Consider the following 16,199-nt stretch of genomic DNA (forward strand, 5'->3'; position numbering starts at 1 on the left):
AAAGTAGAAGGGGGAAAAAAGGATTTGAATGTACTATCAATGAATCTCTGCAGTTTTTCCATTTCCTTGGTTCCCCTTAATTGAGCATTGTTCCAGCACGAGGGCATGAAGCATAGGAGTTAATGGGCAATAATTATATGTGAGAGAGGCTTTCTCCCTGGAGTGGAATCCAGAACAAATGGAAGCTCCGATGTGCAACATTCTACTTCATTACATCTGCCGCGATTAAAGCCTGAACATCTGGCACCGTATCCTGACAGATAGACAAGACTTCTGGACTGGAAGGGAAATCGAGCGATATTTACAAAAATGTAACACAGGGTATTTACTGGATGAAAGAACAAGTGCTTTGGGCAGGCACGGTACATTCTCCCAATCAGACAAGTGTTGAACTGATAGATGCATGTAAACACAAGTAAATCGTTTGGACACTTTTGACAAAATGAACGGCACTAAATACCCTCGCTACACTTTCACATCACAATGAACTTTATTATTATAGGCAGCTTCTTTGCTACAGATAAATACGCACTGTGGCTCTTCAAGTAAACACTGGAATGTACATCAAGGTTGGTTGTTAACTTTTTTTTTTTAACATTCTCAATCCTAACGCCTTTGAAGCTAAAACAATAATCATAACAGTCTATATCTGCTGTTGCCATGACAACATCAAGTCCCACACAGTGATGTCATGCCGATCTGGTCTCTTCCTGGTGCACGGTTATCTCCCGTGATGCTCTGAGGCAATCTGGAGGGCCTCTGGGGAGTGTGTGAGCGTCGGAGGCGGCGGTCAGGGTAGAGGCTGTTGTCAAAGGGCTTGCGGTGGACACAGAGGACGTGAGTCTTCAAGTTGCCCTTCTGGGAGGCGCTGTAGGGGCAGTACCTGCACTGGAATGGCTTCCGAGCTGGAGAAGAAAAAGAAGGCAGACAGAGAAAACAGACTTAATACTGATACAGTTTGAAGTTATTTAACCTCTGCAAGGTCTGGAATGACTACCTGGTGAATGCCAAAAGTGGCATTGCATGTCTAAAAGTAAATCAATGAACATCAACTCCAATTGGCCAGTTTTTGAGATGATAACATTTGACTGTTTATACTGTTTGCCTGCGCTCAAATCTCGTCCCAGCTGACCGCTGTGAGCCAATCAAATTAAAACAGACCAACAGCTCTGACTCTAGACAAAACTTCACTGAATGTTTCACACAATACAGGTTTCTGTTCATGAAAAAGCTTTGTGAGATTGAAAATAATTCTAGATATTACATTTTTCCTGTATTCTAGACCAGATGTTGGCAGGTGAGAAGTTACATTTTGACACTGAGCATCTGAAATGCCAGAGTGAGAAATAAAACCATACACATACATTGAAGTTTAAACAGGGTTCAAACATGTTTCCTGTTAGTTATAGTGTGCTAAAGTCATTGTGGTTTTGTAGAAAAATGTAATAAAATAAAATAACAGTCTAAACTGTGACATTGATTTGGCCTCATAATAACAATTTGCACTTGCTAACACTCCAACTTGACCAAAACACTGTAACACTTCATGGGCTGACAGGTTTTTATAAGAAAGGCCAGCAAGTTCTAATTCATTGTAACACACACACACACACACACACACACACACACACACACACACACACACACACAGACAGACAAATAAACACACACACACAAGTGTTGAGTTGAGGAATGACATACGTCTGCAGCTGGGAAGCAAGGCATGCCAAAACTTCCGGTCTGTCCCCCTCTTTAGCGCCCGCTACATAACTCCATTACAAGTAATGTGAACCTACATGACATAGCACAGAGTGTACCTTTAAGATACAAACAACAAAGCATACCGTTAATAGCTTCCAGAAGTTTATCTGACCTCAATAAAAATCAGTATGACACCAAAGCCTGAAGGTGTTGCTAAGATCAAAACAAAAACTGTGTTGGTTGACTCATTTACCTGTCTACCTAGACAGCCATGTGTCCTTGTTCACTGCTGTGCTATTTTGAGATGTTACCTCATATAATGACTGTCTCTTTTCCCCTCTGTCTAATACTTCAATGTGTTTTTCTGTGATTCATGGCTACAGTAAACCATTATGTGCTGATGTCATTTGACATCACTTCCCAAAAACTGCGGGCTGTCTCAGCCTTTTCACCCCGCCCTTGCCTCTTCCTCTCTATTTTCTCCTCATCAGAGCCGAGACAGCTGTAGGCAGCTGAACACTCGTTTTCACATCTACATAAAAAAGGTGTTTTTTGGGGGGAAAAGTGGGAAAACTCACAGAAGGTGTGAGCAATAAAAGGTAATGCTCCATCTGTTGGTGTATAATAACCTGATGGCCGTAAAGGACACACATCGACATTCACACACTAGTCAGAGAGAGGATGAGGCCTGACACATCTGAATATCATCAGGATGGCACAGAGGGTTTTGTGTGTGTGTGTGCGTGCGTGTGTGTGTGTGTTAGAGAGAGTAGTCTTACTGAGGGAGGGAGGGGGAGCTGTCTGGGAGGAACAAGAGCAAAAGAAAAGCTTTGTCAAAATCCAGGTACAGAGCAGTTTGTGGTGCATGTTAAACTCCACCTGTCTCACTTCAACTTCTCCAAGCCTCAATCAATGGAGGTGGAAAAACAGGAAATAGGGAAAATAAACATCTCTGATTCTGTGCATTTCTTAAACTCCTTTATAAAAACTTTAAAGTTGTTTTCTTTAAAAAGTCTTAAGCTTTAATAGTTGCAGCCTGGAATGTAGGGAACTGTAAAACTGTCATTCACACATTCCCAAATTTTACACATCCATTGTGACTTGAGAGACTGAACAGATTTCCCTCAATCTTGTTAAAATCTTGTAAATGCGCTCAGATGATGTGAACAATGCTGTAGCCTATTACAATTTCATAATGTCAGTTAATAATAAGCCAAAAGGTCTTGCATGTACATCAGTCGCTTGTTGCCCTGCTTGTCTTCCCTTTTCTGCCTCTATCGCCTTTCTTTTTCTCCCTCCTCGTGTCCTCCTGGGTCTGCTGTTCTGTCTTCCCTCCCACCAGAGGAGAGGGGAGGTCCAAGAGAGGGCAACCTCCAAATAAGTTCCATTAATCACAAGCCAGAGTCTAATGTAACTAATATTTTACAATTAGAGGAGACAGCAGTGGGCTCCGAGCCATCCATCTCTTCACCGCATGATCCTCCATTCACAGGCTGCTCAAGCCACAGCATCAGACCAGCCACATACACTCACACACACACACACACACACACACACACACACAAACACACACACACACACACGTTCAGGCACTCCATGTGCACGTACACAGATGCACAAATAGACTGGACAGGAAATGAGAGGGGTGGGATTGTGTGGTGTTGAGAGGAATAGTGAAGAAAGAAAAACAGAATGAGTGATTACTGACTTTGGTCTGTATTAAAGGACAATTCTGGTTTATTACAACTTGGGTCTTATGTAATTTTGGCCTTCATTTCCATCTGTTATGATAACATTGTACTCACCAAAGTAATTGCTGAGATCTGGGAACGCGGCACCATCACTACAACAAAGTCAGACAGGGCAAGAAACATGTGCAAGTCAGACAATCAGACAGGTTGTAAACAAGCTAATAGTTTAGCCAGATTATCTAAACCACTTTATTTGGAGATTAAACTGAAAGTGAGCACATCTAAAATAATATAATCCCTTATATGCTAGGTCAAAGATGAACCAGGAAGTCAGTCTATAAATTGTTGTTTACAATTGGGTAATAATTCTATCATTCACCTGATTCTTTGTCTTTCAAAAAAGTTAAGCTAACCTGGGAGTTTGTTTAAAACCTGACCAGACAGAGCCAGGCTAGCTGTTTCCTTGTTTACAGTCTTTATGGTAGTTAAGCTAACCTTCTCCTGGCTGTAGCTTCATATTTTACAGAGAACAGACAGATATGAGATTGGTATCTTTTCATCTAACTCTCAGCAAGAAAGAGAAAAAGCAAGAAATCAAACTATTCCTTTAAGTACAAGTTTGTACTCTTGCCATAAGTAGGACTGTGACTGACCGAAATATGTCCGTAGTACCGAGTAATGAAAACTGTCAAGTATCGAAAGTTGGCATTAAACTGATATTTACTGATTTGAATAATAATTTTGCAAATTTTAGTATTTCATTCATGCTATCAACATTTATCATTTGAGAACGTTGGCTTCTTTTGTTTGGTGGGAAAAAAAAGGTTTTATTTTGGTATTGGTATTGAAACTCATATATTGTATAGGCACTAGTATCAAAACATTTTAAACCATACCCTGCCCTACCTAAGTGCATATTTGCATGTGGTTGTACACATGTATATGTTTGCACCTGCACACATGTTTTCCTGTGTGTGTGTGTGTGTGTGTGTGTGTGTGTGTGTGTGTGAGAGTGTGTTGTGTGTCACAGGCTGAGATAATGACCATGATGACAGTGGCGGGGCCGACGGGGGCCAGAGGAGCTGAATGGTGACGGATGACACAGGGCTGAGCTCTGATGGCACACAGACAGTGAGTGATGACTGCACATCCTTCCCAGTGCTCCACCCTTCATTATCTCTATGGGGAGAAGCACGGCACAAAGGCAGGCCGCGCTGCCCTCTCGCTGCCCTCAAACGACATCTGCTCATGGAGACAGCCGCACTACCGCTCCTCTTTCACCTCGCTGTCGCTCCATCTATCTCCATCTATGGTGATCTTTCTCGCTCCTTTTCTCTCTCCTTTTTCTCTCGCTCTCTGTCACCCTCTCCGCGGAGGGTATATAGAGGTCAGACAATGAGATAATGACTCACCCCTTTCAACCTTTCAAATCAGGGCCTTTTCTTTCTCCCTGCCCTCTGTTGCTCTTTCATTCTTAATCCTTTCTTTATCGATCTTCTCATATTCACTTGTTCTCATGTGTCTGAGAGGCCTGATCTGATGTCACAGAAGAGACGGCTGGTTTAATTAACTGGTTTAAAGTTAGATAATACTCAAGGCATCCATGGCCCTACAAGACTGTGTTCTCAAAAAAAGTTGTCCTAATTGTGCCTGTGAAATAGGAAAGCATGCCACAATACCTGGTAGAGAAATATTTAGAAGCTTTTCAACAGTTTAACTGTTAGAGTGGTAAATGTTGCCATCTAGTGGTTTAGTCTGAGTAGTGCAGAGATAAGAGTTTCTGTTTAAAACACAAGGGAGGTCTCAGTGAGACTAATGAGCATGCAGACAGGTTCAACCAGAGGTCACCATCTGGCCAATTACCACTGCTGGCACATTGGAGCCGACCTGAACTGTCATCACAAACACATCACTCCATGTCCAAACTGCCCGGCAATATGTCACCATGCCACTCGACGTGCCATACAGTATGGAGAAGATGGGGGCAACAGGAGACAGCCCCATGACAAAGCCACCTGGTCAGCACTGCAGACAGGACAGGCTGCCGGGCCACCTGCTTAGTTCAGTTTTAGAGGACACTCATTGGACTCTCAATGTCAGTTACCCATCTCAATGTCCAGTTTGACTGACAGGTGTTTATTGTGTCTTTGACATCTACTTCCGCTGGGAGAGGGGAAAATATGAAGGATCAATCTGCAGCAAACAAAAGGCGAGGGATGCTTGAAATAACTCCTAGCAGCTAACAATATATTGATCAGATCGCAATAGCCATAGCCACAGTATAATATGCTGTATTTGAGGTAAAACATTGTTTAATGATGCTAATTGTTCTTAGATTTTAAAAGAATTTAAAACATAAGGTTTGCTCAAATACAACTCAAAAACAAAACTGCCAGCTTTTCTAAATCCTATCTAATTTTTTAATTCAAACGGCATTATACACAATAAAAGCAAGAAAGAAACATGAACAGTGTGATGGCTATGACAGGAGTTGAAGTGGAGGGGTGCTTCTCGGCATATTATAATAACCATCTGTACAATCAAATAGAAAACTACATCTTGCTGTTAGAATCATAAAGAAAGGGAACAGATGTTAATCCCTAATGGAGTTGACAGGCACTTTCCTGTCTTTCACATGAACATATTGAGTTTCTGAATAAGAGAGGGATCAGAGGGAAGGTGTATCATGTTGCACTCATAATACATGCATATCAAAGACCCCAGCTGTTGGATTCCCTCTCCTGAGAGACAGCATTATTAAATCTGCACTCAGCAAGCATATCACACCAGTACAAGAGCTTAAGCCTCTCCATCAGTGGGCTCCATTGGCTTGGGCGATTTGTAACCTATCACACAAGGAGATTATATCATCCTTTAAAGTGTAGGGGTAATCAGTGCCACACACCTGTGTCTTCTTTAGCCCTTATTTGAGATCAGAGATAAGATCTGGTAAGAGGAAAAAAAAACTTAAGTGCTATAAGTATAAGGGAAGTGTGTTGTTTGTAATTGGAATGATTTATTCACACACTCACACTCACTCTTCACACTTCCGCTGTTAGATGATGAAGGCTGAGATACTGACAAAAACTTGTTTTGGGATTTCTATAGCAGCATCCTTGTGGCTGACAAGGTCACACATTGATTAAAAAAAACATACAGCCAGCACGCTAGTCAGCCACTTATATATAGAATTAAGTTAACCAATTATAATATTGTTACATTGCCATCTGCAGTCACATTCAGATGGGGTGATACAAAGCATCTGAAAGGAGATAACAAGATGAAAAAAAAGGATGGACCGTTTTTTCCACTAGGTGGCAATAGATACTTTCATATGTGATGGCAGCCCTGGCTACATCTTGATAACAATGACAGCTGCATTTAACATATATGATATATAAGCTGATGCTCACCTGATGCAACATCTTTCTCTATGTCCCCCCCGCCGTTCAGACTGGCTTTGTGTGCGCCGGCAGGTGTGCTGCTGAGGCTCCCCTGGGATCTGAGGAAGGAGAGCAAGCCGCCCTGGTGCTGGAGTTGATCCGCCTGTCCTGGAGTCAAGTTCTCCAGAGAGGAGATAGGAGATTCAGCCACAGCTCTGCCCCAAGGTCCCAGCTTGTTGTGCTTCTTCTCGCCAGGAGCCTGGAAATCAGCGTTGGCCTGTCCCAGCTCCTCTAGCTTGAGGACATTATTTTTCAGCATCTTCCACTTGGCAGCAATGTCATTTCCGTCCTCTCTCCCTAGCTCAGATTTCTCAAATTCACCTTCACCGTCGTGACCTGCCAAGCCTGCATTCTGTGTGTTCATCTCTTCTTTTGTTCCCTGCATCAAAAGGTCACACTGATATGCGGGTTTCACACTGAGTTCAGCTGCGGCATTAGAGTAACTTTGTAGCCGGCGGGTAATGGAGGAGGAGAGTCCATTACTAAAAACGCCAGACATCTGTACCAGTACAGCAGGAGACATAGCTGAATGAGACATGATAGACTCTGGTCTGACAGACAAATCTAAAGGCTCATACTGGGACTTCCTGGTTTGAGCAGATAAAGAGCCATCTACACCTGCATCTTTGTCAGTGAGGTCAGACTGCTTGTTGATGAGCAGGGGGTTTTCACTGTGGCTCTCCAGACCAAGGTAGTGACCTGCAGCTGGGCTCCAGTCTTCCCTGGATCTAGGTCTGAGCTTGGGATTGGGGTTGGGGCTGGAGCTGCTGCTGCTGCTGGAGGGCTGCAGTGGAGAAGAAAGATCCCTGCTGTTCTGCCAGTGGGGGAAGTGGTAGCGATCCAGATGGAAGCTGAGGGAGGCTGTCTGTGCAGCGGTGTAGTCACTGGAGGGTGGACACCTGTAGACTTTTTCACCTAGCACAGACAATAACAGCAGATTAGGAAACTATGTGTATATGAGGCATACTGAGTATTTTGTTCTGAGAAAAGTATGTACCAACAACCGTTGTCTAAACATGAAAAATGTTGCAATCCCACAACAGGCTGAGTTGAATGATTTAAGTGCTGCCCTGCAGTAAATCAAGCTTGTAATCAGCTTTCAGCTCCAGTGATCCATCATTTTACAGTATGGACGCCACCACCATGTGCAATAAATACACCCAAAGATGTTAACACCAAACAAGATTCTTCCAGAAATAATAAACAGTCAAATTTAAAGCAACTAGAACAAGGCAGATGTCTTAGACAAGAACCTCATTCCATCAAAACCAGTATGTGGGTTTCCCAGTCAAAAATAATGAAGTCCAACATGTGAGCAGTTCTGATTAACCGTACCATGTACTGTGGCTGAGTTTATTTTTGCTTCATACTTGAAAAATGGTGTGTTGGAACCATAATTCAAAAAGTACAAAGTGTATTATTGTGGAGAATGACAAAGGGTAATTTTTCTCCTTTTAGCCAGTGAAAAATATCCATCTGGAAACAAAATTTGATCCTGCTCACCATAACTTTTAATTAAAGGTAATTTAAAAGCCTTCTTCCCTCTGTTTACCTACAGTTTAATCCTTACAGCCATCACAGAAACACCCTCCAGGGTTAAACACACTCCCTGTGACCATTTTGAGTTAGTGATTGTCTGAGACCTCAGCCTTGCACTGTCTTTAAACAGCCCAGCTGTTTCGCTGCCATTCCAATTACAGTAAAAGTCATCCAACGCCATTAAGCCACAAATATTGGCAGTTTATTGCCCAACACTCTCCTGGCATTTGAAGGTCAGGTCATACATTATACTGTGTCTTTTAGGGATGCGTCTGGGATAGGGAGATAAACCCACCACCATTAATTTAATTCTATGCATATTGATGCCTTATTGTTCTTCTTTAATGGACTAATATCTGAGTTACAACAGTGATTCATCCCTGCCAGAGAAATATCAATTTCATACACCTCAAGATCTGACCCTGAGGTAATTCTCTGAGGTAAATCTAAATCTAATGATCTGTAGTTGTTACTTTAATTTGTTTCCAACTTTAATAGAAAAACCACCTTTGCGAGATGAATGGTAGTAAAAGGAAGGCTGATTTTACTATTTCAAAAGTACGAAACTGTAAAATAACACCCACATATTAATATAATAGAGCTGAACCTAATGAAATTGAAAAATCACTGCTGAAATGGCAAATGTGTGTCCTTGATCTAAAGACAGTCACCCCTGTTTGTACTGTATATGTTTGTGTGTGTGTGTGTGTTTGTGTGTTTGTGTGTACAGTATGTTTGATTTAATGTCTGCGTACATTTAATGTGCGTGACGACGTGTGTGGGCGTGCAAGAGCGGGAAAGAGACGTCAACAGTGCCACACCCTTGTCTCCAGTAACAGACAAAAAAAATCCAAACAGCTTAATGGAACTCATTCAGACACGCAATATATCTCAATTATTCTGTGGCTTAAATTACGATGACATTACCGGCCAGCTCCAAATGCAGAAAACACATATATCTGACCTCATCTTTCAGCGTGGACCTTCCTAAACCCATTTGCCAGCCTACATGAAAGCGGTAAAACAACACAAAGAATGAAGACTCTGCCTTTTTTCTCTTCCTTTGGACGGGTGCCATCTTTGTGATTGCTTGGTTCATGCTAACTTAATCAGTTTAAGATTTACTTACACTGCCGAGGCTCACATTATGTGAGGGGAGTAATTTTAGAGCTTAGATTTATCAACCAAAACTCCAATTACCGCATCATTACAAACCCCAGCCTCTCTCACCTAACACAGAGCATCTAATGAAGTGATGTGTATGAGTTATCCGCTCTTACTGGATGTGCAAAGCAGAGGAATAAGGTAAATAAATAAATAAATACCTCAAGTGAGCCGTGTCTATGGAAAAAGCATGCAGCTGGACTTGGACAAGTGATTCATTTCATATGGAAATAGGCTTTTAAGATTTACAACCATACATCACCGTCAATGCAATCACGGGCTCACATACTTTGTGCTTACATAGGCATTTGGCAGTTATATTGTAGATATCAAACTCTACATACAGTGGGGCTTTGGCTCTTTCTATAAATGCAATCAAGCACCTAAAATGCAAAACAAAGATACATAGTGGCTGGTTTGGTTTAAGATGAAACAGAGTGAGAGCGAGAGTCACACACAAGACTGGTGAGAAAAACAGGGGCACCAGATGTTCTTTGATGTTTATAATAGCATATATTATTAATATTAATTAGACCACATAGTCAATGACGCATTTGGGACGTTTCCAAGTCAATTAAGCCAAATGGCATTCAGGAGACGGTGGAACAATATTTCAAGGCAGGTGTTGAGAACTCCCTGGGTAAATCTTTTTATCTGCATGCTAGGAAAACAAGCATTTTGAGCTTAATTTGAGCCTCATATCTGCAATAATAATTAAAAAGAGGATTAAAAGACAGAAGTGAGAGCGAGGCAGAAAAGCCAACAGGTAATCAGTTTAGACAAACCAGTCAGACTGACTCTGATCTCTGAATAAGAGCTGAATTTGTTAAGCCCGACACAGGACTGAGTTAGATAAGGACCAGTTTAGTTAAAAGATGCTTTTACTGTCAGCAATCACAAAGAATAGACTAATGTAACTGGAAAAGCCAAATGAAAGGTGATACTCTGTACAGCAGCATGCTTTATCTGTGTTTCTGGGTAAACCTCTGCTCAAATTACCATTCACAGTTTTCCAGACGCTTATCATTTCAGGCTCTCTTAGCTGTAACGCTTACAATAAAAGAAGTGTAAAAGCAGGGAATAAGGGAGAAAACACATGTGGGGACAACATCATTACATGGTGTCTGCTCATTGACCTTGAGGTTAAGAGTATTGAATGGGACTAATTAATAACTGTCAGAGCATTTTATGTTTGTTAGGCATGTTTTTATTCTGAGCTGGGATCTAAGTGGTCCAATGTAGGTCAGAGGCCTGAAGCATGCACCCTTCATTAGTTTATCATTTTAAGAAGAGTCGTTACTCTTAATCTCAGATTATAATTAAAGTCAAACTGCATTTTCAAATCTGTCCTGATGAGATTTTCAGAGAAGTATTTTTCGTGACACACGCTTTCTATTGAAATCAAAGCGTGATTTCTAATTTAAGATGCTGGGGTTTTGTAGTTAAAAATCTAAATCCAGCACTGTATCTGGATGTATCAAGCAAAGAAGCTGTCTCTCACTCTGACAGCCATGACTGTACTATATTTGCTATCCATATTGAGAACATCAATAACTTCATGACCACCATAGGCTGACTATGAATAATGCAGCCAGTAATTCTGGACTAATCAATGTTCCTCAAGCTGAACATCTGGCAGTGGTAATTCTTCCTCAGCATCTCCGCTCTCCTGAATTAGAAAACACTTGCTCTCTCCCTCTCTCTTCCTCCACGTCCAAACCATCGAGACAGACAGACTTGATCAGTTACAACCCCCCACCTCCGAAAAAACTTATCCCTGTTATTAAACCCTCATCAAGTGGTGCGTGTTCTCCATATGTGTAGGATTTACCTATCTGTCCCGCAGCAGACCTGTGTGTTGAGCCAGGGCCAGCAGCGTGTGATTGTGTTAATTAATCTGTCATTGTGAGCGCAGGGAGCAGCTGCAGAGGTCTCTGGGATATATTGTCAGAGCTAAACAATGCGGTGCTAAGCCCCCAGAGTGAGTCTACCATTACACAAGACTAAGAACAGAGAGGAGAGGAGGAGAGGAGGAGAGGGGGAGAGAGAGCCTGCCGGATCCATCATTGACTAAAGCAATGACGCCTGACCTTTACAATGAATTAGTTTCCATGCTTAATATTGACTGAAATTAGAGTCTGATACCGAATGTGCCATCCCAGAACTGTGTGCACTCAAATCCTCAGCTAGCCAGCTATCATAAATGTTTCTGGAAGTGACACCGTATGGTCTTGGAGATAGGGGAGAGGAGGGAAAGTAAAAACAACAGAGCTTGAATATGTTTCTTAAAGAGCAACCAGAGAGGGATTTGGACATAAACTGTGAGCATTTACATGTAAATATACATATACCAGTATGTGTGTATAATATGGACACAAAATAACTAATGAGATTAGACCTGATCCATTTATCTCTGCTATACGGCCATCATTTAAGAGGATACTGGATCAAATGCCACAAGAGCGCATCAGACTGAGATGTACATAACAGCAGTACTCCAGTAGAAAATAACCATAGTCATAAGCTATGAAGAAACAGAACAAAAGTTTGGATTTATTCTTCTTCTCTTAACAATGCTGTTATAGCAGTAATTTAGGTTCATGATAACATGTTAGCAGGATGCCATGACAAGAAAGGCATTTACCCAGAGAGTCGAATCATCCAAATCACCAGGTGGAACAGAAGACTATCAATAAAAATACCAGGTGGTAGATCAAATCATAAAAATCACTGGGTGGTATATATCAAATCATTAAAAACACCAGATGGCATGCATTAACATCTTGTGCCCCCGTAGGCAAGGGGTGGGGATGTGACGGATAAAAAATAGAGGGTACTAATTATCCCTACAATTCAACATGATGCCATTATCTTTAAAAGGAAGACAAAGTCCTTGTGGATGACAGTAATATCTGTGGTGGTGTTGCTGACCCTGAGCGTCATGTCCACCTACATTAAGTGGGAAGAAAGATGAGACCACAGCTGTCACTTAGCTATTATATTTAAAAAATAGGAAAAAAAGAAAACATATAGAAAAGATTATGAGATGCATAAATTTGATTCTTTGTTGTGATAGACCTCGTATCAATTCTCAGACTAGAAACATGTAATCCTGCAAAGAACTGACAAAATGTTAAAGGGCTACTCCTGTGATTCAGTATGTTAAGAAAAGAACAGTCAGGGTGTCATGGTAGCCTACAGGCTGAGGCGCGTACCATGTAAACCACATGTTTCTGGTTCAAATCCAGGCAGGGACCTTTGTTGCATGTTATCCCTATCTCTCGCTTTCCCTGTATTTCCTGTCTGCTTCTCTGCTGTCAATTAAAGGCAAACTGACCCAGAAATGTTTTAAAAAAGAATGGTCAAAATCGAAGCAGCAGAGGCCCAGATATTCTGACTTTTAGTTTCGAGTATGGGTCAAGCTCCATAAATACTGGCTCCAGCTTAATGGAATAATGCAACTGGATAGTGTCATTTATTAGACCCTGATGACATCATCAGGGTTATTTTTTTCAAACTTTGGAAAACTCCCTCCAGATTCACAAAAAACATTATCCAGCTATTGTCACAGGCTGAGTAGTACTTCTCGTGTCAAGTAAACCGAACTTAATGTGTAAAATCGTTAGAGTGCCTCTTTAACAAGATCTTAAAATAGCCTTCAGTGAAAAAAATCGCTTTCCTTGACTGAATTACCTGTAGCTGGAGAAGAAGACTGTGGTGGATGGTTGAGCACGCTGCCAGAGTGGGAGCTCCCTGTCTCTGTGATGATCTCTGTTGGCCCATGATGACTCATGCTGCCTGGGCTACCGGGTCTGCTGATGGCCTTAGTGTCTGGGTCACCGAGACACACTTTCCCATCGTCTACAGCGAGGCATCTCTCAGGCAGGTAGGAAGAGCACTGCTGCTGGTCTTCAGGACTGAACATTTGCTGCTCAACAGGTAGCACTGGTGTCATGATCTGCCAGCCTGGGTAGCTGCTGCTGTTGAGCGTATCTCTGTTAGAGATGACTTTCTGCAGATATTCCACGCTAGTGGAGCTCAGTGGAGGGTGGATATGATTTAAACCCAACAAAGAGGAGCTCTCCGCATCTGTCAAAGGGCCTGGACCTGAGGAAATCATCCTCCCTAACATCTCCCTAACCTTCATGTCAACGTTTGCTGTGGCAAGTACCTGGTTATAATCTTGACGGTCAGCTCTCTCAGCCGTGAGGAACCTGTTGTGAATGCGGGAGATGTACTGCGGATAGAGGTTGCTATGATGGTCTTGTGTTAGGTTACTCATGTTAACAGAGGTGTCATGCTCAGCAGGGAGATTACGCTTAGTAGCCAGTTTATTGAGATGGACCTTCATGTGGTTCTTGAGGAACCAGGGTTCTTTGAATCGACGGCCACAGATTTGACAGCAGTGCTCAAAAGAGTCCTTGTGTTTCCTCATGTGACCCTTCAGGAACCAGGCCTGGCTGAAGGTCTGGCCGCACACCTCGCAGGGGAATTCACCAATGGGCTTCCTCTTGTCACCAGCCCCCATCGCAGGCTTCTGCCCTGAACCTGCATCAGCAGTTATATGCGTTGTCTCAACGTGGCCAATGAGCTCCTCCTCATGCGAAGCAGCAAACTCGCACAGCGTGCATTTATAGGGTTTATGTAGGATCCTGATGTGGCGCTCAAGCTCCTGCTGCTTCCTGAACTTGCCCTTACAGAATGAGCAGCGGAAGCCGGTGGGTTGGGGCTGGATGGGATCATCATGGATGGCAGTCACCTTAGGAGATGTAGATGTATGTGCTTGGCTCTCTACAGCACCAGAGTTGGTTAAGAATGGCAGTTGTGTCGGGACAATCTGTGGCAGTTGGGACTTTTCAAGTTGATTTATATCAGATGTTTGCTGTTGGCTAACATGACCAGCTCGCGTCTGCCTGTCCCTTAGTATTGCCCTTTCCTCAAGCTCATGAAGCAACCTATTCTCCTCCCTAATTCGCCCACGGCCTTTACCCAGAATGCCTTGCTTGTGAGTACGGAGGTGTATCTTCAGGTTTCCCTTCTGTGCAGCCCTGTGGTCGCAGTATGGGCACTTGAAGGGCTTCTCACCAGTGTGTGTACGCATGTGAAGGGAAAGGATGCTGTTGAAGCGGAAGCGCTTTCCACACAACGGGCAGGGATACTTCCTGTTCTTGCGATTGTCATCCTGGGTGGAATTTACCTGGGAGACGATGCTTGGATTGGTGACTCTCAAGAACTGGGAAAGCTCTGCTCTCCCGTTCATACTGCTGAGAATCCTTGCATCCATGATTTGATTGGCCAGAAGCGCCATCTGGCTCCTAATTGGGTGGGTGGACAGGGTAATGAAGCTGTCCTTTCAGGGACTGGCTGATGTTACAGTATGGTGGTCTGGGGTGTCTATGTGGGGTAGTCCGAAAGTTAGCAGTGAACTGTAAGCTGACTGTTTGCACTTATTCAGTTGAAACAGGATGTGGATTCATGCTGTTCAGATGAAACATCAGATAGTTGTAGCTCAGACCTAAAGAGAAAACAAAAGGAACATTAAGTGCATTCAAATTCTGCCCAAACAAATAAATTATTCAAATACATTAATTTCCAGCCCGGAAAGCCCAAGAACAGGTGAGTAAAATGTCTGTGAGGTTATGAGCTGTCAATTAAGTGTGTAAATCTGTACTTTTGCAACTGCTGTATAATGCCAGTGATGCACCACAAATAGGTCAGGAAATAGAGCAAAGTAGGTTCTGACTCTCCTCATCCTGTGTTAAGATTGCCTGTGGTTTTAGATTATTGTTGGAGACAGTAAAAACGCTGATTAAGTCAAACCACAAAGGCTTCCTCAACAAATATCTCATCTTTACTAAAGGGTAAGGTGAAAATCTTTGTCTTGATCATTTTGTACTGACACACAATGCTAAGGCAGCGCAAACATCAAAGACTGTCTGCTCCTTGGCCTTCCTTTGCATTTCACAAATCTTTAAACGCTTTTTAAAAAAAGATTAAAGTAAGAGAGTTAAGCTTTTTCAAGCAGGTCTATTGCATATTTGAATAAAACCTTTACCAGGATAATTATGTCACAGGAGTACTAAGGAAAATAAACAACTTGATGATGCAAAAATGCAAACTAAAGTTAAAGGAAGAATATCCAAATGGAAAACTAAAATATGCTTCACTTCTCCTCTGCCCAGCTTCCCTTTTTTTGATTCAACTGTAGCAGAAAAACAAAGCTTCAAATTCACATTGTGCAACAATGGTAGAGGTCACATAAGCTAGCCCTGCACAGCTCTAGTGCAGCACCAAAGGGCACAGAACAAAGCCTGCACTGTCCACACTGAATTAACACAGGCTTACATCATCCTGAACTGCAATCTCAGTCAGTCATGATGTATACAAAAACACACAGATAAAGAGCTGGCAGGCTGGCAGCAGTGGCTGGTGTGAGTCTGCACTGAGCTGTAGATCAGAAATCAATGTAACCATATGGTACTGACCTAATCATATCTGAAAAAAGTGAGTCAATTATATCATAAAATATTAGTTCTACTTCATATTTTTCAACATGGTATTCCTTAGCAATTATGCCAAAACAGAGGGGGGAGGATCAGAGGATGTTCCCCCCACCACCCACTTTCAAGGATTACGGTCATTTGAACTATTATTGCATTTG

General features: G+C 42.3%; 1 protein-coding gene across 1 annotated transcript; it reads right to left on the bottom strand.

Moving 5' to 3' along the window:
* Positions 1-466: 466 nt before the first annotated feature.
* On the bottom strand, positions 467-15,290 carry LOC122875171 (zinc finger protein 536-like). The gene is made up of 4 exons (XM_044194023.1): positions 15,282-15,290; positions 13,232-14,888; positions 6,806-7,750; positions 467-905 (listed from the first exon to the last, which is right to left on the bottom strand). Exons 1-4 carry the CDS (start codon positions 15,288-15,290, stop codon positions 670-672), a joined length of 2,847 nt encoding a protein of 948 aa, XP_044049958.1. The 3' UTR covers positions 467-669.
* Between the last annotated feature and the right edge of the window lie 909 nt (positions 15,291-16,199).

The sequence above is a fragment of the Siniperca chuatsi genome, linkage group LG4, assembly GCF_020085105.1.
Source record: "Siniperca chuatsi isolate FFG_IHB_CAS linkage group LG4, ASM2008510v1, whole genome shotgun sequence".
NCBI classification, from domain to species: Eukaryota; Metazoa; Chordata; class Actinopteri; order Centrarchiformes; family Sinipercidae; genus Siniperca; species Siniperca chuatsi.